General features: G+C 38.5%; 2 protein-coding genes across 4 annotated transcripts in view; both read right to left on the bottom strand.

The window, feature by feature from the left end:
- LOC121640417 overlaps nt 1-14,637 on the bottom strand; it is a 1,195,287-nt gene that overhangs the window by 237,786 nt on the left and 942,864 nt on the right. The window lies entirely within an intron of this gene.
- On the bottom strand, nt 1,906-7,681 carry LOC121640503. Of its 3 annotated transcripts, none has more exons than XR_006010465.1 (3): nt 3,189-6,452; nt 2,734-3,072; nt 1,906-2,488 (listed from the first exon to the last, which is right to left on the bottom strand). XR_006010465.1 is itself a non-coding variant. In XM_041986310.1 (3 exons), exons 1-3 carry the CDS (start codon nt 7,601-7,603, stop codon nt 2,202-2,204), a joined length of 687 nt encoding a protein of 228 aa, XP_041842244.1. In that variant the 5' UTR covers nt 7,604-7,681; the 3' UTR covers nt 1,906-2,201. The 3 variants fall into 3 exon arrangements, 2 of the variants coding, with proteins under 2 accessions (XP_041842244.1, XP_041842243.1); XM_041986310.1 differs by lacking the exon at nt 3,189-6,452 and adding an exon at nt 7,543-7,681; XM_041986309.1 differs by having other exon boundaries at nt 2,734-6,408.

The raw sequence follows: 14,637 nt of genomic DNA, 5'->3' as shown, positions 1-14,637 counted from the left end.
GACCCTAATAACCTCCGTCCAATTTCCAACCTTCCCTTCATCTCCAAAATCCTTGAAAAGGTTGTTGCCTCCCAGCTTCACCAACACCTCTCTATCAATAATCTGTTTGAACACTTCCAGTCCGGCTTTCGTCCACTCCACAGCACAGAATCAGCTCTTCTGAAAATAACAAATGACCTTCTGTTGGCAGCTGATTCTGGCCTCATCACCATCCTTATTCTCCTCGATCTTACTGCAGCATTTGATACTATTTCTCACAGCACCCTCCTTAATAGACTGGCATCCATTGGCGTCTCTCATACTCCTCTTACCTGGTTCACTTCATACCTGTCCGACCGCACACAGTTCATTCACATTAAGGATCATTCATCACAATCACTCCCTGTAACAGCCGGTGTGCCCCAAGGTTCTGTCCTGGGGCCTCTTCTGTTTATCATTTATATCCTCCCGCTTGGTCATATTTTCCGTAAATACAATATCAATTTTCACTCTTATGCTGACGATACACAGCTCTACATCTCATCAAAACCAAACTCTTCTGTTCCGCCTTCGTCCCTCTCTGATTGTCTTCTTGAAGTCAAGACATGGTTCTCTTCCAATTTTCTTAAACTCAATAGCAGCAAAACAGAAGTTCTCCTTGTCGGCACACCCACTATTCTAACCAAATCTCACAGTTTTTCTGTTAACATTGACAGCTCCACTATTCTCCCTTCCCCTCAGGTAAAGAGTCTCGGCGTCATTTTCGATAGCACCCTTTCATTTCATTCACACATTAATAGTATCACCCGGTCTGCCTACTTCCACCTCCGAAATATCAACCGCTTGCGTTCATCTCTCACTCCACATGCTGCAGCTATCCTCGTCCACAGTCTGGTCACCTCAAGAATCGATTATTGCAATTCACTTCTTTTTGGTCTCCCCGATAAATCACTTCATAAATTACAGCTTCTTCAGAACTCTGCTGCCCGGATTATCACTTGCACACCTTCTTTTCAACACATCACACCGGTTCTTAAACAACTTCACTGGCTCCCTATAAAATTCAGAGTTAACTACAAGATCCTGCTTTTCACCTTCAAATGTCTCCATAATCTGGCCCCTCCATATCTGTCTGACCTACTCCATATAGCTACTCCCTCCCGCACTCTCAGATCATCTTCCACCATTCACCTTTCTGTGCCCCGTGCCCGTCTCACTACCATGGGGAGCAGAGCCTTCAGTCGCTCTGCTCCCCAGCGCTGGAACACACTCCCACCTGAACTCCGTAACATTGACTCACTCCCATCTTTTAAATCACAACTTAAAACTCATCTGTTCAAACTGGCCTTTTCATCTTAATGTTTTTAACTGTTTGTTGCATGATGTTTGTTTTATGTTTATAACTGTTTTAATTGTTTTATGTTTTTAACTGTTTTAATTGTTTTGTGAGGTGACCTTGGGTCTTGAAAGGCGCCTTGAAATAAAATTTATTATTATTATTATTATTATTATTATTTTTACACTTTTAGCCTCCCTGATTTTATTTATGTCCTTTTTAATGCTCGAGCTCACATTCTTTTAGTGTAAATTTATTTATTGATCTTATAATTGTATTGGTTTAAAAGTTCTTTCCATCCCGACTTGAGGTCGTTTCCCTCTGTTCACCTCGCTCGCTCTCCATCGTGTCACATGAAGTCAAACACTTGGTTTTATTTTCATAATATTTCTGCAGGTTTTTTGTTTTTCTACAATTTAAACAATGAAAACACATGAATAAGTTCATCAATGACATTTAGGAAGTCTTCCTGACTCTAAACTAGTTAGTTTAGATAATGAAAATGACTCTTCATCACTAACGACATTAGATCTTGTGGAGAAAAACACTGAACAGGAAACATGATTGTAACCAGACAAGAAGCTTGACACTTTTTACTTTTATATAAATAGTTTTTATTAAATTCACTCAGAACAAACAGTAGCAGCACAACGGTGAACACATCCAACAGAACAAGAAAAAACTGAATATGTTCATGTCATGTGATATAAATATATAAATATATAAATATATAAATATATAAAAACACTGAAGTTGAAGAGTTCAAGTAAATTTGTTAAACACTGAAACAGAAGCTACTCGGGTCTGAAATGCAGCAGGTTACATTTGAGACTTTTTACTTCTGTTTTCAGAAGCTGCACTTTTTACTAAATCAATCATTTTCTCTTCAGTCTCGGCTGGAAATCGCAGCTGAAACCAGTGAAGAGTTTTGGTGTTTCTCCTGATCTGTTGGTGCTTCCACACATAAAATGTTGGCCTCACTTTCATTTTCTCCTTCATCTCTGCTGATGAAGCTGCTGCTTGATGGAGCCGAGTTCTTCTTCTGGACTCTTTTATAGATCCAGAAACCAAGAACCATCACAATGATCACTCCAGCTGACAGACCCACAATCAGTCTATAATGTCCTCCATCCTTGTCTCCTCCATCCTGGTTCCTTCCATCCTGTGTTGTACCTGCAGGTGAGAAGCAGGTGTGAGTATCAGTATCAGGGAGGTGATGAATCATTTCCTCTTCAAACTGCTGTCACACATCATCTCCTGCACTCTGATCACTGCACTCAGACCAGCTGCTTTCTACAGAGTCTCATCAACAACATCTTTAGAAAACACAAACATCTGATCTGAGATGTTTCACTCTCACATCAACAACCAGGAAGCTGCTTCACCTCTGATCCACACACACACAGAGACACACTCACCTGATGGAGAAACTTCCAGATGGATGATGGACTCTGTAAACACGGTGTTTGTTCCTTTCTGTAAGACTCTACATTCGTATGTTCCTGTATCATTAGTCATCAGATTCTTCAGAATCAGAGACACGTCTCCATCCTTCATCTGTCTGTCCTGAAGATCCACCCGGTTCTGGAAAGATGGATGCTGGTGGGAGAGATAAAAACGTCCATCTCTATACAAAAGAACATATTCTGGATCCAGATCAGGTCTGATCCAGTCCACAGATGTGATGTCTCCATCATGTCCAGCTCTACATGGCAGAGAGACGTCATGTCCAGGTTCAGCTGTGATGTTTGTCTGTCCTGCAGGAGAGGAAACAACACAGATCAGAGAGGAACTCTTCAACATGTCTGCTGTACAGGGACGTCCAATATGTCCTAAACAGAGACGTCTTCCCTCCATCTGGACATGAACTAACCTGCTGTAGGAGGAGGGGATTTTACAGGAGCTGCTGGAGGCCAGAACTGATACTAAAAATCACCAGATCATCTTCATCCATCACCTGTTTGACCAGTAAATAAGCAGCCATGCTCCCAGTTTACTGTTTCCTCGTGTAGATAAAGATCAGGTAAAATGCAGGTGAAGTTGCAGCTAAAAGCCCATAAATGGTCCTGAGTTAGAGACCGTGTACAAACCGACACAGAGGAGAAACATGAGGAAAAAGTACAAACAGAACAACAAACAGATGAATGAAAACACAAAATAATAATAAAGATGTGCAATGAAGCCTCATTTTTTTATTTTTAAAGTGTTTACTTCACCATAAATGGGAAATTACAAATAAAAGAGCGTATGAGGTGCCGAGTGTAAAACTTGAGTATAAAAGTTGTAGCTGACAAATTTTAAAATTATTTGTCTTACTTTTCTCACATTTAACACATTTTTCCTACATTTAACATAACTGTTAATAACATATACACGGGTCAAATAGAACATTAAAACTAAATATTTAATCTAAATGCTTTATGTTACAGTATATCCAAATGTTATATCTTATATTTACATCTTAATATATGTGAATGTTGAATTTTAAATCATAATCTATATTTTAAATCTAAATGTTTAAATCTAAGTCTAAATATTATGTTATATCTAAACGCTAATTCTTATATTTAAATATTAAATATTATATCTAAAACTTAAATCTAAATAAGCTAAATAAGATGTAAATCTAAATGTTTAACTTAAATGTTTTGAATATATGCTAACTGACCCCGCCCCTTTAAACCTCAACCAATAGACAGAAATTCATGGTACAGGTGTGTGTGTGTGTGTGTGTGTGTGTGTGTGTTAGGGTTGCACATCTCTCTGTGATAAACGATTCGATATGCATCTAGATACACAGGTTACGATTTGATTCAAAAACAATATCCATTTATTACAGACCGATTCGACACAAATCGATTTAATAGTGTAAGAACGATACGATTTGATTCTACAGTTAATATCTGTTGTAGATATTTTATAAAATAAATAAATTAATTCCATTAAATATGTAAAAGACTACAAATCCCCAAGCACTGTGGCTTTATGGCACTGGCAGAAAAATAAAAATAAAAAACAACAAAAAACAAAATCACATGTCAATGTCTTTATTTTTAGACATGGAACAAAAAAACACATTCTGGCTGAATTATTGGATGGGAACTCCAGAGGTAAAAGTAGCACAGAATAGTAACAACAACGTGCAACATTTCAGCCTGAGCATAGTGTTTTCAACGCTAGAGGTAGGTACCACAAAGGTGTAAACAAGTTACACACCTATAAACAAAACTGTGCAAACCTTATAACGAAGACTGGGGTTAATCTCAAAATTTGGCCTCAGGCCTGGAGAACCAAAGTGGAGACAAAGCAGAAACCACCTTCTTATTCTCAACAAAGTTTAACACACAGTCAGCTTTATGTAAAAGATTAAAGATAATAAAATAAATCAAACGGCTGCCTTTTGACCTGGGAAAGGTAATCTGATCCAAAGTGCTGCTCTACATTTATATTCTCACATGGCAGTTAAGTTTGACAAGTAAAAAAATCATTATTTCTTTTACATCACACACAGTAAAGTGGTTCACCTACAGTGTGCCTGTGCTTTTTCCCAGACTGCTTCTTATCCATCATCACTGTCCACTGTTCTTTTGGAGGGCAGATCTTTCTTAAGGAAAATCAACTGATCCACATGCTCATGTTTGAGTAGACTGCGCTTTGTGGAAACAATATCTCCGGCAGTACTGAAAACCCGCTCAGATGCCACACTGGTGGCCGGGATGTAGAGATATCTTTTAGCCAGAGATGACAGCAGTGGCAAGTCCTATGAATCAAATCCTGAAATCCTTCCCACTCAACTATATTGTAAGGACATAATCCCTTTGCGATAAAACGCGTTATCGACGCCGTGATTTCCTTAGCGCGTGCTGAATTGTGACCAAGTTGCTGGAAATAGTTAGGAAATAGTTAGTGTTGAAACCGGTGACGAATATTTACCCTATTGCCAGTTCTTTGACCGACCTTTCAGGCTGACGTCCTGTTGTTTCCTCTCTTGGATCTTTAACGACCGGTGAGACTCCAGTCGCGAAGTGATGGGCGAACCTTTCCACCTCCATTCTTTCGGTGCGAGAATAAGCAATTTTACCCCTTTAGAATTCCTGATTATTATCGTCCGCTCATGCGGAGATAGGCCTGAGGAGTTATTCAGGTAGCTAAGCCAGCCTTTGGGTCTAGGAGTATGAAGCTACCGTACTATCGTCCTAACAGGATAACTACCTGGTATCGAAATAATAACCTAGCGAATTCTTATGTCTCTTCGGGCATTGGGGAATCTGGGGCTCACCTGCTCGTTGTGTTGTCCTCTCCTCTCCTCAGTGGATGTGGACAAATATAAGAGAAATAAGTTTGGTTGGGAAGTTAACCAAAGTTAACTATAACCCTTTTATTCAAGTTTTCTTTTATTGGTAAAATACAGAAAAAATAAAATAAAAAGAAAGAAAAAAGAATAAAATTCCCTTTTGGGGCTTCCCTTTCAGTGAGGGCTAAAAGCTGAATATAAGAAATAAGTATAAAGTAAAAGTTTTCTCACAAGGAGTGCTTTCCGCTTTCGCGGTCTAAGTTTTCTTCAATAAAAAGTAAATCTCCCTTGGCAAACGGGCAAAATCTATCCCAGTAAGAGGGATGAAGTTCTATAAAAACTAAGAGAAAAAAGTTTTCTCTAAGTCTCCGTAGAAAATCTGTAGAAGTCTCTGCAAAATCTCCGCAGCAGCTCTTCAAAATCTCCGGACAATCCGACTCTCTTCACAAAATCACCAGTATATATACATAACTTAAAAACCCTCCCATCTGGTACCTTCCCACTAGCAGAAAAAACACTCAAAACCAACCCACTCAGTAATTTTCCATCGACAGAAAACAACTCAGAACCAACCCACTTAGTATTTTTCCATCAGCAGTAAAGCATACGTGAGCATCCTACAAGTTGGTCCCTCCTTCTGGGTTGCATCAGGGCTGAAGGAAAGAAGAAACTTTTCCCTGCCCCGTTATCTATCTATCCTCACAGTTTTTTACACAAAGGCTGCTTGTTAATATCTTCTGAGTTTGCTGGGAAATTCCGCTCTGCTTTGGAGCGAGCAGATAACAGGTTACTCCCTTCTCCCAGACCTCCTGGGCCTCTCTGCCACTTCTTCAGTAGTGTAAAAAACTCTGTCTCTTATTTGTACCTTATATGTGAATGCACTCTCTGTAAGCTACAGAATAATAACAACTAAGCTTTAACTCTTATTAATTAAAACCAAAACCTAATGAACATCACTAAATCTAAGGATAATAATGTAAATAAGCAAGCAAACAGGAATATATGAAATGTGAATAGGTAATACATAACACATAGAAAAACATAACTGAGTATTAATCAGGCAGTCCATAAACTCAGTTTTTTGATTAAAAACATCATCTCACATCATGTGTGCCATAACAGTCATGGATTCAAACTTTAATAAAACTTTTCTCCCTCCTTCACTCACTGAGAGCAGAAAAGCGGGGGTTTCCAGCAGGTGTTATCTGTCGAGATAAGGGCCTCTGCTCCCTGTCCGTTGCCTTAGCAACGGCTCTCTGGCCTGGAGCAGTGTTCACGCCACCACTGAAGAGCGCGGCCTTCACATTAGGAAATAGTTAGGAATTGTAGTTTCTGTTCTTGGCTGCACACTTCTGCTCGTTGAACTCACCACACTCTTGACAGTGTTTCCTACGTGCATGCTGGTCGAGATTTGTAGTGCTGCCAGTGTACGTCAACGATGCTCTACACAGTTTACAAATAGCGTGGCTTCTGTCCAGCTTCCCTTCCTTTTTATAAACTGTCCACACTTTGGAGTTTTGTTTCGCGGATGCATTGAAAATCATCCTCTCTATATTATCACCCCCATGGCTCAGGCTGACACTGTCGTTCTTCACCTTCTCCATTTTCCGTGTTGTCACTTGTGTATCACTCATGCTAATTTACCAGCTAGTTTCCCGGGCAGCTTCAGCTCTCGCGTTGTTTTAGAAATGCTGGTGCATGTGTGATACTACCAACCGATTAAAAGTCTCGCGATACCCGTTCCATGACTCTCCAACCGATTCATCTAGGAATTCATGGCTAATTCATATCAGTTCAGGAGGCTGCTGCCAATGCTGCCGTATCCCTTTCTTGTCGAACCAAATACCCAGTCGCATCGGTTTATCGTTTACAACCCTAGTGTGTGTGTGTGTGTGTGTGTGTGTGTGTGTGTGTGTGTGTGTGCAGCGCTCACCTGTAACAGAGGCACATCCGTAGATGCAGAGAATGATCCCTGCCAGATATCCTGCAGCCATCTAGTAAAACTCCTTCTGTACAGTCTGCACAGACAGAAGCAGAGTTTTATTGTTGGGGAGGAGTTTGTCTCTTCCATGTAGGTAGACTGGTTTCTGGCAGGCTGTTCTTCACCGGTTACACAGAAACTGCTCTGCTCTGATTCAAAGCTGGTTTGTCCTCGGAGGCCCAGGATCCACTGCAGCGTGGGGCTCCTAAAAATCCTGTAAAGGAAAGTTTTTATGCTCCATTTAAAAATGCCTGATTTATTAATGTGATAATTAAAGTCAGTTTACCTGAATGAAGGTGCAGAGGAAATTAACTTTACATTACAGTAATGATGGATGTTCTTTGAGGGCCCCTATAAAATAGTTCAGTCCACACCTGATCAGTCGAGTTACAAACAAACAATATCTTTACTTTCAGATTTACTGAAAAATAAAAATGAAAACAACAAACAAAAGTCAGGGTTGTGGGGGCGGAAGTCTGTCCCACGAAGGAGCAGGTGAGAGGCAGGTACACCTAGACAGACCGCCAGTCCATCTCAGGACCGTCGTCACATCATGATGTTTAACAAAGTTAAGATGCTCAGAAACACTAATACAGTTTGCAGTGAAGAGGTGAGTGTGTGTGTGTGTGTGTGTGTGTGTGTGTGTGTGTGTGTGTGTGTGTGTGTGTGTGTGTGTGTGTGTGTGTGTGTGTGTGTGTGTGTGGATCAGAGCTGAAGCAGCTTCCTGGTTGTTGATGTGAGAGTGAAACATCTCAAAGCTGGAAACTTTATTTAAACATGTTTACAGCAGATTCCAGCATAGAACAGATCTTCATGTTTATTTAGTTTATAGAAGCAGCTTTTCTCCTCTACATGGGAGGAGTTCGTTCATCAGCTCCTCAAACCAGCTCAAACCGGTCTGAACGTTAAACTGGTTACTGCAGATAAAATGGAGGACATGTCTGGACAGGGTTGTTGTTGAACTTTCTCTGAGAGACTCCGCCCCTCAGTCTGATGAGGGGCGGAGTCACACATCTGTTCATGTCAGAGTTTTTCCTGCAAACAGCATCATGTCATCTGCTGTAATGTGACCATATTCTAATAAAAACAAAGAAGATGAAGTTATAAAAATGTTCTCTTTCTTTTTTATTTATATCGAACATTAAAAAAACACAAGGCAAAAACAAGGTAAATATTTGTTACAAAAACAAAGAAAAAAACGAGCTTTTAAGCTTTGAAAAGTACTTTTGGAAGAAATTGAAAACTTATTTAGTCTAAAACCCTTTAGTCCATAAAAACTTAAATACTGACACTTTCACAGCTTCTCTGAATAATATTACACATTAAATGTTATAATGGTCTGTAAATAAATTTATTACTCATCAAGGAATTATTTAAGTGTGCTACTTATTTTCATTCATATTTTTACTCTGTTAATCATATTAAATATCTCTTAACCTGAAGCTCATATACTTACTAACAGTGTGTTTAAGCAACAATGAGACTCTTCATATGGGACGAGTGGGGAGAACATGAGGGGCTGATTAATTGTGTCTGCTGGTAAAACATGTGGAATGTTTCACTTACGGGAAATTTCTGGGTCAACCGGAGTTCAGGGTAAATTCCTTGTTTGTCTGTGTGTGGTTTCTTTGTCCCTGTTTTCCAGAACACAAGAAGCCACCAATGGATGCCACAAGGAGGGGAGTAGATATCTGCATGTGGTCGACTGTAGCATGAGTCAGCAAAACTGTGTATATTCAGACCTATATAAGGATTCCAGGATCATTTAGAGGGAGTTCTGACTGTAGCAGCAGCAGACTCCGTATTGTATTTGTCCAGAGGACAGACAATACGAATCCAGAATTCTGTATCTGCACATTTCTCATATCAAGTGTAATTAATAAATTAGTCAACTGAGAGAAGTAGTCTGTCATATTTTGATCCATCAAAGAACACGCAGGAGAAGACCCTAAAGAGAAAGGTATAAAGAAAATGTGTGGAACAGTACCTTATTAATTAGGAAAGTGGGAAATTAGTACCTGCCTGTTTTAATACTATGGGAAGAAGTACCTGTTCTTTATTACTTGTACATTTTAAAGTTTTCTCTAACAGGTCCTACTTACAATAAATCATAATGTACAATAAACACAGCTTTCAACAGATTTCATTATTAGCTTCATGTCCTGCAGTTATCTCATCTTTTATCTGTTAAATTTCCTCTTGATCGACATGTTTTATGTCCTCACTGCAGCTGCTCCAGAACTGAACTCTTGTAGAAATAACATGAAGTTCAGCGTTTGTTCTCACGGCTGCTTTATTCAACACGTATGTTCCTCTCAGGCTGAATTTACTCTCCTTACCTGGAAAACTTTCTGATGCTGGAAGGAAATGATCACGTTTAACTTTGTACATCATTTAAAGAATCTGAAATTTAACAGGTCTTTAAATTCTAATGTTTTAGTTTGATGAACAGAGAGTTCGTTGGTTGTGTAGAAGTGGAGTTAATTATTATTCGTAAGAAGAAAGACTGAATGTCATGTTGTCTTGTGTGTGTTCCCCCTGTTCTACACTAAAGGTCATGTTTGGTATGAAGGAGCAGAACAAGGTGATGATTTATTTAAAAATATTTAATTATATCATTAATTTCATTTAGTTTCTGTGTTCATTCATATTTAACTTAATATTTAAAAATATTTAACTTTATAAAGAACAGAAATTGTTTCATTATTTATTTATTCTTCATCATTACACCAAGAAATTTTATTTCGGACTCATTTTCGAGTCAATTTCATTTATTAAAGTTTCTTGTTAGTGTTGATTGGTATGACCAAATATTATATATTACGTTTTATTTAAATTTAATGATAACTTATTCACATCAAACCAACTCTTCAGTTTACTAAGTGAATTTCCAACAGGCTCAAAAAGTTCCTCCAAATCGTACACAAAACAAAACGAATTAAACAAATTAGATTTTTAACAAACTTCATATAAATTATTAATGAACAAAATAAATAATAATGTCCCATCGAACGTTGAGGAACTCCAAACTTAATTCTCATTGATTTTCATTTAACTTGATTAATTTAAACATGTTGTTTTGTGTTATTCAGATAAATAATAAGCTAGTTAAGGGTCGCTCCTCTAACCACATTTAATAGAAATTAAGTTTCTTTATCAGTAATTTCTGATCTACTGAATCAAACTGTTCATGTTCATTTTCTATCATTTTCTAATCAATGCTCTCATTAAAGTTAATATTCAATTACTAAAAGAAATCTCTCTTTTCTAGTTTAAAACACACACTAGATGATACAATCATCCTCTAATTTACTTTGCATCCATTATGATCCTAAAGTTAAAAAAATCCCTTCCTGTTTTATTTCTTTGTCCTGAATGAAAATCCAGAACCAGAACCCAGAAAAAGTCAAGCAGCTATAACTTCTAAAAGATAAAGTGGGTGTTGCTCTGCATGCTTTGTTTAACTGCAGCTCTCAAGCCATTTCATAGAAACACTGTTCAGGCTTCATGTAAATCACGTGGTCATGTCTCATGTTACGTCAGGTTTCGTTAAACAGACCACGTGTCTGGATGTGACTCATGAGAGTTTATTATAAACAGCATCCATGTTTTCCAGCAGGAGCTCATTATTTAATCTGACTGTCAGAAACCTGCATGAAGTCTTTCTCCGAGTCTCTGTAGAAACTCTGCTGTGGGGAAATCTCCCTCCTTTCAGTCTGAACCAGATCATTTAGTAGAATCTTGTTTCTGCTGTTAGAAGCAGTAAACTGGAGCTGCATCACATCTCAGTCTGAACCAGGAAGTCGTTCCTACACAGACCAGATCCTCCTGGACCTTTATTCTCTGAAGTCTTCTATTTATTTCTGCATGTAAAGAAACAATAAAACCAGAATAAATGAGTCAAACTGATCATGAAACATGTCCTGACACAATCTGACTGTTTCATCTTTAATCTCTGACACATGGAAAGTCCAGACTAAACTCTCCTCCAGTTTTTCTACAACACGTCCCTCCAACGTCTCTGATGGTTTATAGTAGAAGAACTTTAACTGGATCTTTTCTCTCTGAGCTTTAGTGAAGTTTCCACCTTCATGGAGCTCCTACAGAAATCTGTTCAGCTCTGAACCAGACTGGACTGGTTGCTATAGAGACGGGAGGCGGTGCTCTGCATTTCATGTAAACACGATTCTGTTCAGGCTGCTTCTTTTAAATCTCATGGTCACATCTCATTGACAGCAGCTTTTTTTTAATCGCTTCTCTGTGACACTACAAAGCTGACAGGAAAATGTCTGAACTCAGACTTTTCCTGTTTTATTTCATTCATTAATTTATTAGTTATAGAAGACTAATTGTTAACATCATTACTAAATCTAGAATATAGTGCTTTTCTTTTATTCTACACTCATTTAGCAGACGCTTTTATCCAAAGCGACTTACATTTTAGAGTAAGAACAACACAAGCAAGAATTCAAACAAGAGGGGTCATCATTAAGTGTTAGTCAGACTGTTTTGAGTCCAGACGCACCAAAGTGCTGTCATGTAGTGCTAGAGGCAGTGCTGTTTTTTATTGTTTTAGTCCTTTTTTTTAAATACAACATCACAATTTCATCACCCATCATAATCTTGGGCGTAAGTGTACACAGCTTCTTCAGTACCTGGTTGAGCCAAAGAGCTGGACAAATCTTTCTAACTCATTCTGAGAAGAAGAGTTAGAAAGATTTGTGGAAATGCTCCTTAAAGGCCAAATAAGTAGCATTGGCACCTAGTGTTTCAAATCAGAACTGCAGTCGAAAGAGAAAAACACAGAGAGCGGTTAAATAAATAGATATTGTTCTATTGTTCCAGATTAATCAGTTACATTATAGGACCATTACAAAAAAGGAGAGAAATCCAGTTCCCCATTGTAGTGACACTACAACACATTGAGGAAAACACAAAGTCATGCTGTATGTGAGGGATGAAGGAAGTCTCTCGGGGTGAAGGAAATCTCTCAGCTCTAGCATGTCCTCTGTTTTATCTGCCCTAACCAGGTCCAGACCAGTTTGAGCTGGTCTGAGGAGCAGATGAACAATCTCCCTCCATGTAGAAAAACTTCTTCTATGAACTAAATAAACAGAAAGAGCTCTGTCCTGTTTCCTTCGTGTTGGTTTAATTGGGCTGTATAAATAAACTATTACAATAAAATTAAATGTAGAAATAAATAAATCAGTGTTTAAATGTGAGTGAGAAGCCTTCTTCATTTAAAATGTTTAATTAGATCCTGAACCTTCACATTTCTTTTTTTTCTAGAACATTCCCACGAAGCTCATGATGAGTCAGAGCAGGAGGAGGAGTCTTTTATAAAACTAGACACCAAAAACCATCACAAGGATTCCAGTAAATTATGAGAAATTATGAGAAAACCTGTGAGTTTTTTTTTCTGATAGGGAACTAAGTATTAATTTTTCTGTAAATGTCTTTTTCATAAGATAGCCTCTAAAAAAGTAAAGGTAAAGGTACTAAATAAAAATTCCTGTATGCTTCATGTGACAGAATGAGACACAGAAAGAGCAGCAATCATTAAGCTGCACCTTCTCCGGCTTGTTTCTAAACTTCTCACAGCGACTTATTGAACCTTGTCTCTTTCAGCATCTTTTTAATGATCAGACACAGCGACATGATAATAATGTTAAGTGATTGTAAAAACTGTGGTTTAGGAGGGAAATAATTGGGGTTTTACTGTTCAGTGGCTCTGAACCACTAGAAGTTAACACAGTAAGAGCGACTTATGATCAACCTACCTCCTTTGGTGGAGTCAAAGAAAAATTCAAACAAAACATAAAGTGCTGATGTGAGCATGATGACAGCAGAATGTCTGGATGGACACCATTTAGACTAAAAACCATTTAGATTAAAACCATTTAGACTAAAAACCATTTAGATTAAAACCATTTAGACTAAAAACCATTTAGACTAAAAACCATTTAGATTAAAACCATTTAGACTAAAAACCATTTAGAGTAAAACCATTTAGACTAAAAACCATTTAGATTAAAACCATTTAGACTAAAAACCATTTAGACTAAAAACCATTTAGATTAAAACCATTTAGACTAAAAACCATTTAGAGACTGAAAATGAAGTTTTCTCCAGCTGAATGACAGAAAGTGACTGTAAACCAGGGCTGGACCCACTGATATTAGCAATCCCAACACACACACACACACACACACACTGTGTAGAAACTTTCTGAAAGACATGGAGAGTCTTCAGAGAGACGTAATCTCTTAAAAAACAAACAAAAAAAAAAACGTGAGACTGAGACCACGTGATTTACAAGAAGCAACCTGTTTCTATGAACTGGATCTGGGGTGCAGCTAAACAGAGCATGTCTTCACAGAGCTGCAGAGCAACACCCTCCCGTCTCCATAGCAACCTGTTCCTGTGGGACAGCTTCACCTGGTTGAAGTAATAAACCATCCTGACTAAACTCTGAGCCATCTCTACCAGTTTTATTATGGAAAAAAAAATTAGAAAGCTCCTTCAGAGCATTGATTCATGTTGCTTTCTCATCATACAAGAATGTGGTTCACCCATCTCATGAGGCCAGGATGGAGGCCTGCTGCCATGGTTACGGCCCACAGCAGTCTCCTCCCTCTGGTCATGAACCATCAACAACACTGGTACAGGCTGGTTATGATGAAACACCGCCAGCAGGTTTCAGTCAGGCCGCTCTGAGACGGGATCTTTCTCTGGACCCAGGAAACTCCTGCTTCCTGCAGCACAAACAGCTTATTTACAGGAAGTGTACTTCACAGATGGAATATTCTACATCATGAGAATATAAAAGGTTTAAAATGGCATGTTTGATTTCTGAGGGTTTTCATGGACCTTCTCCATCCTTTCACGTACCTGTTGAGCTGAAATCCAGTATAAGTAGTAAAGCAAGCAGAGCCTCTGTTAGAGGCGACTGTAGAACCTTTTAGATGCGCAGCGTTCCATCTACACCTGCTACCAGCTAGAGAAACGGGAACGTGGAGCATCCCAGCTGATATTAGAGACCATGTC

This window comes from Melanotaenia boesemani, chromosome 5, assembly GCF_017639745.1.
Source record: "Melanotaenia boesemani isolate fMelBoe1 chromosome 5, fMelBoe1.pri, whole genome shotgun sequence".
Lineage (NCBI taxonomy): Eukaryota > Metazoa > Chordata > Actinopteri > Atheriniformes > Melanotaeniidae > Melanotaenia > Melanotaenia boesemani.
This window is presented reverse-complemented; position numbering and strand designations above follow the sequence as displayed.

Bases quoted from the DNA above. Each gene is read 5' to 3' on its own strand.
- LOC121640503 (XM_041986309.1), bottom strand. From the start codon at position 3,172: ATGGAGGGAAGACGTCTCTGTTTAGGACATATTGGACGTCCCTGTACA. The intron at 2,489-2,733 runs GTGAGTGTGTCT...TCTCACCTGCAG, and splicing joins TCTGGAAGTTTCTCCATCAG to GTACAACACAGGATGGAAGG.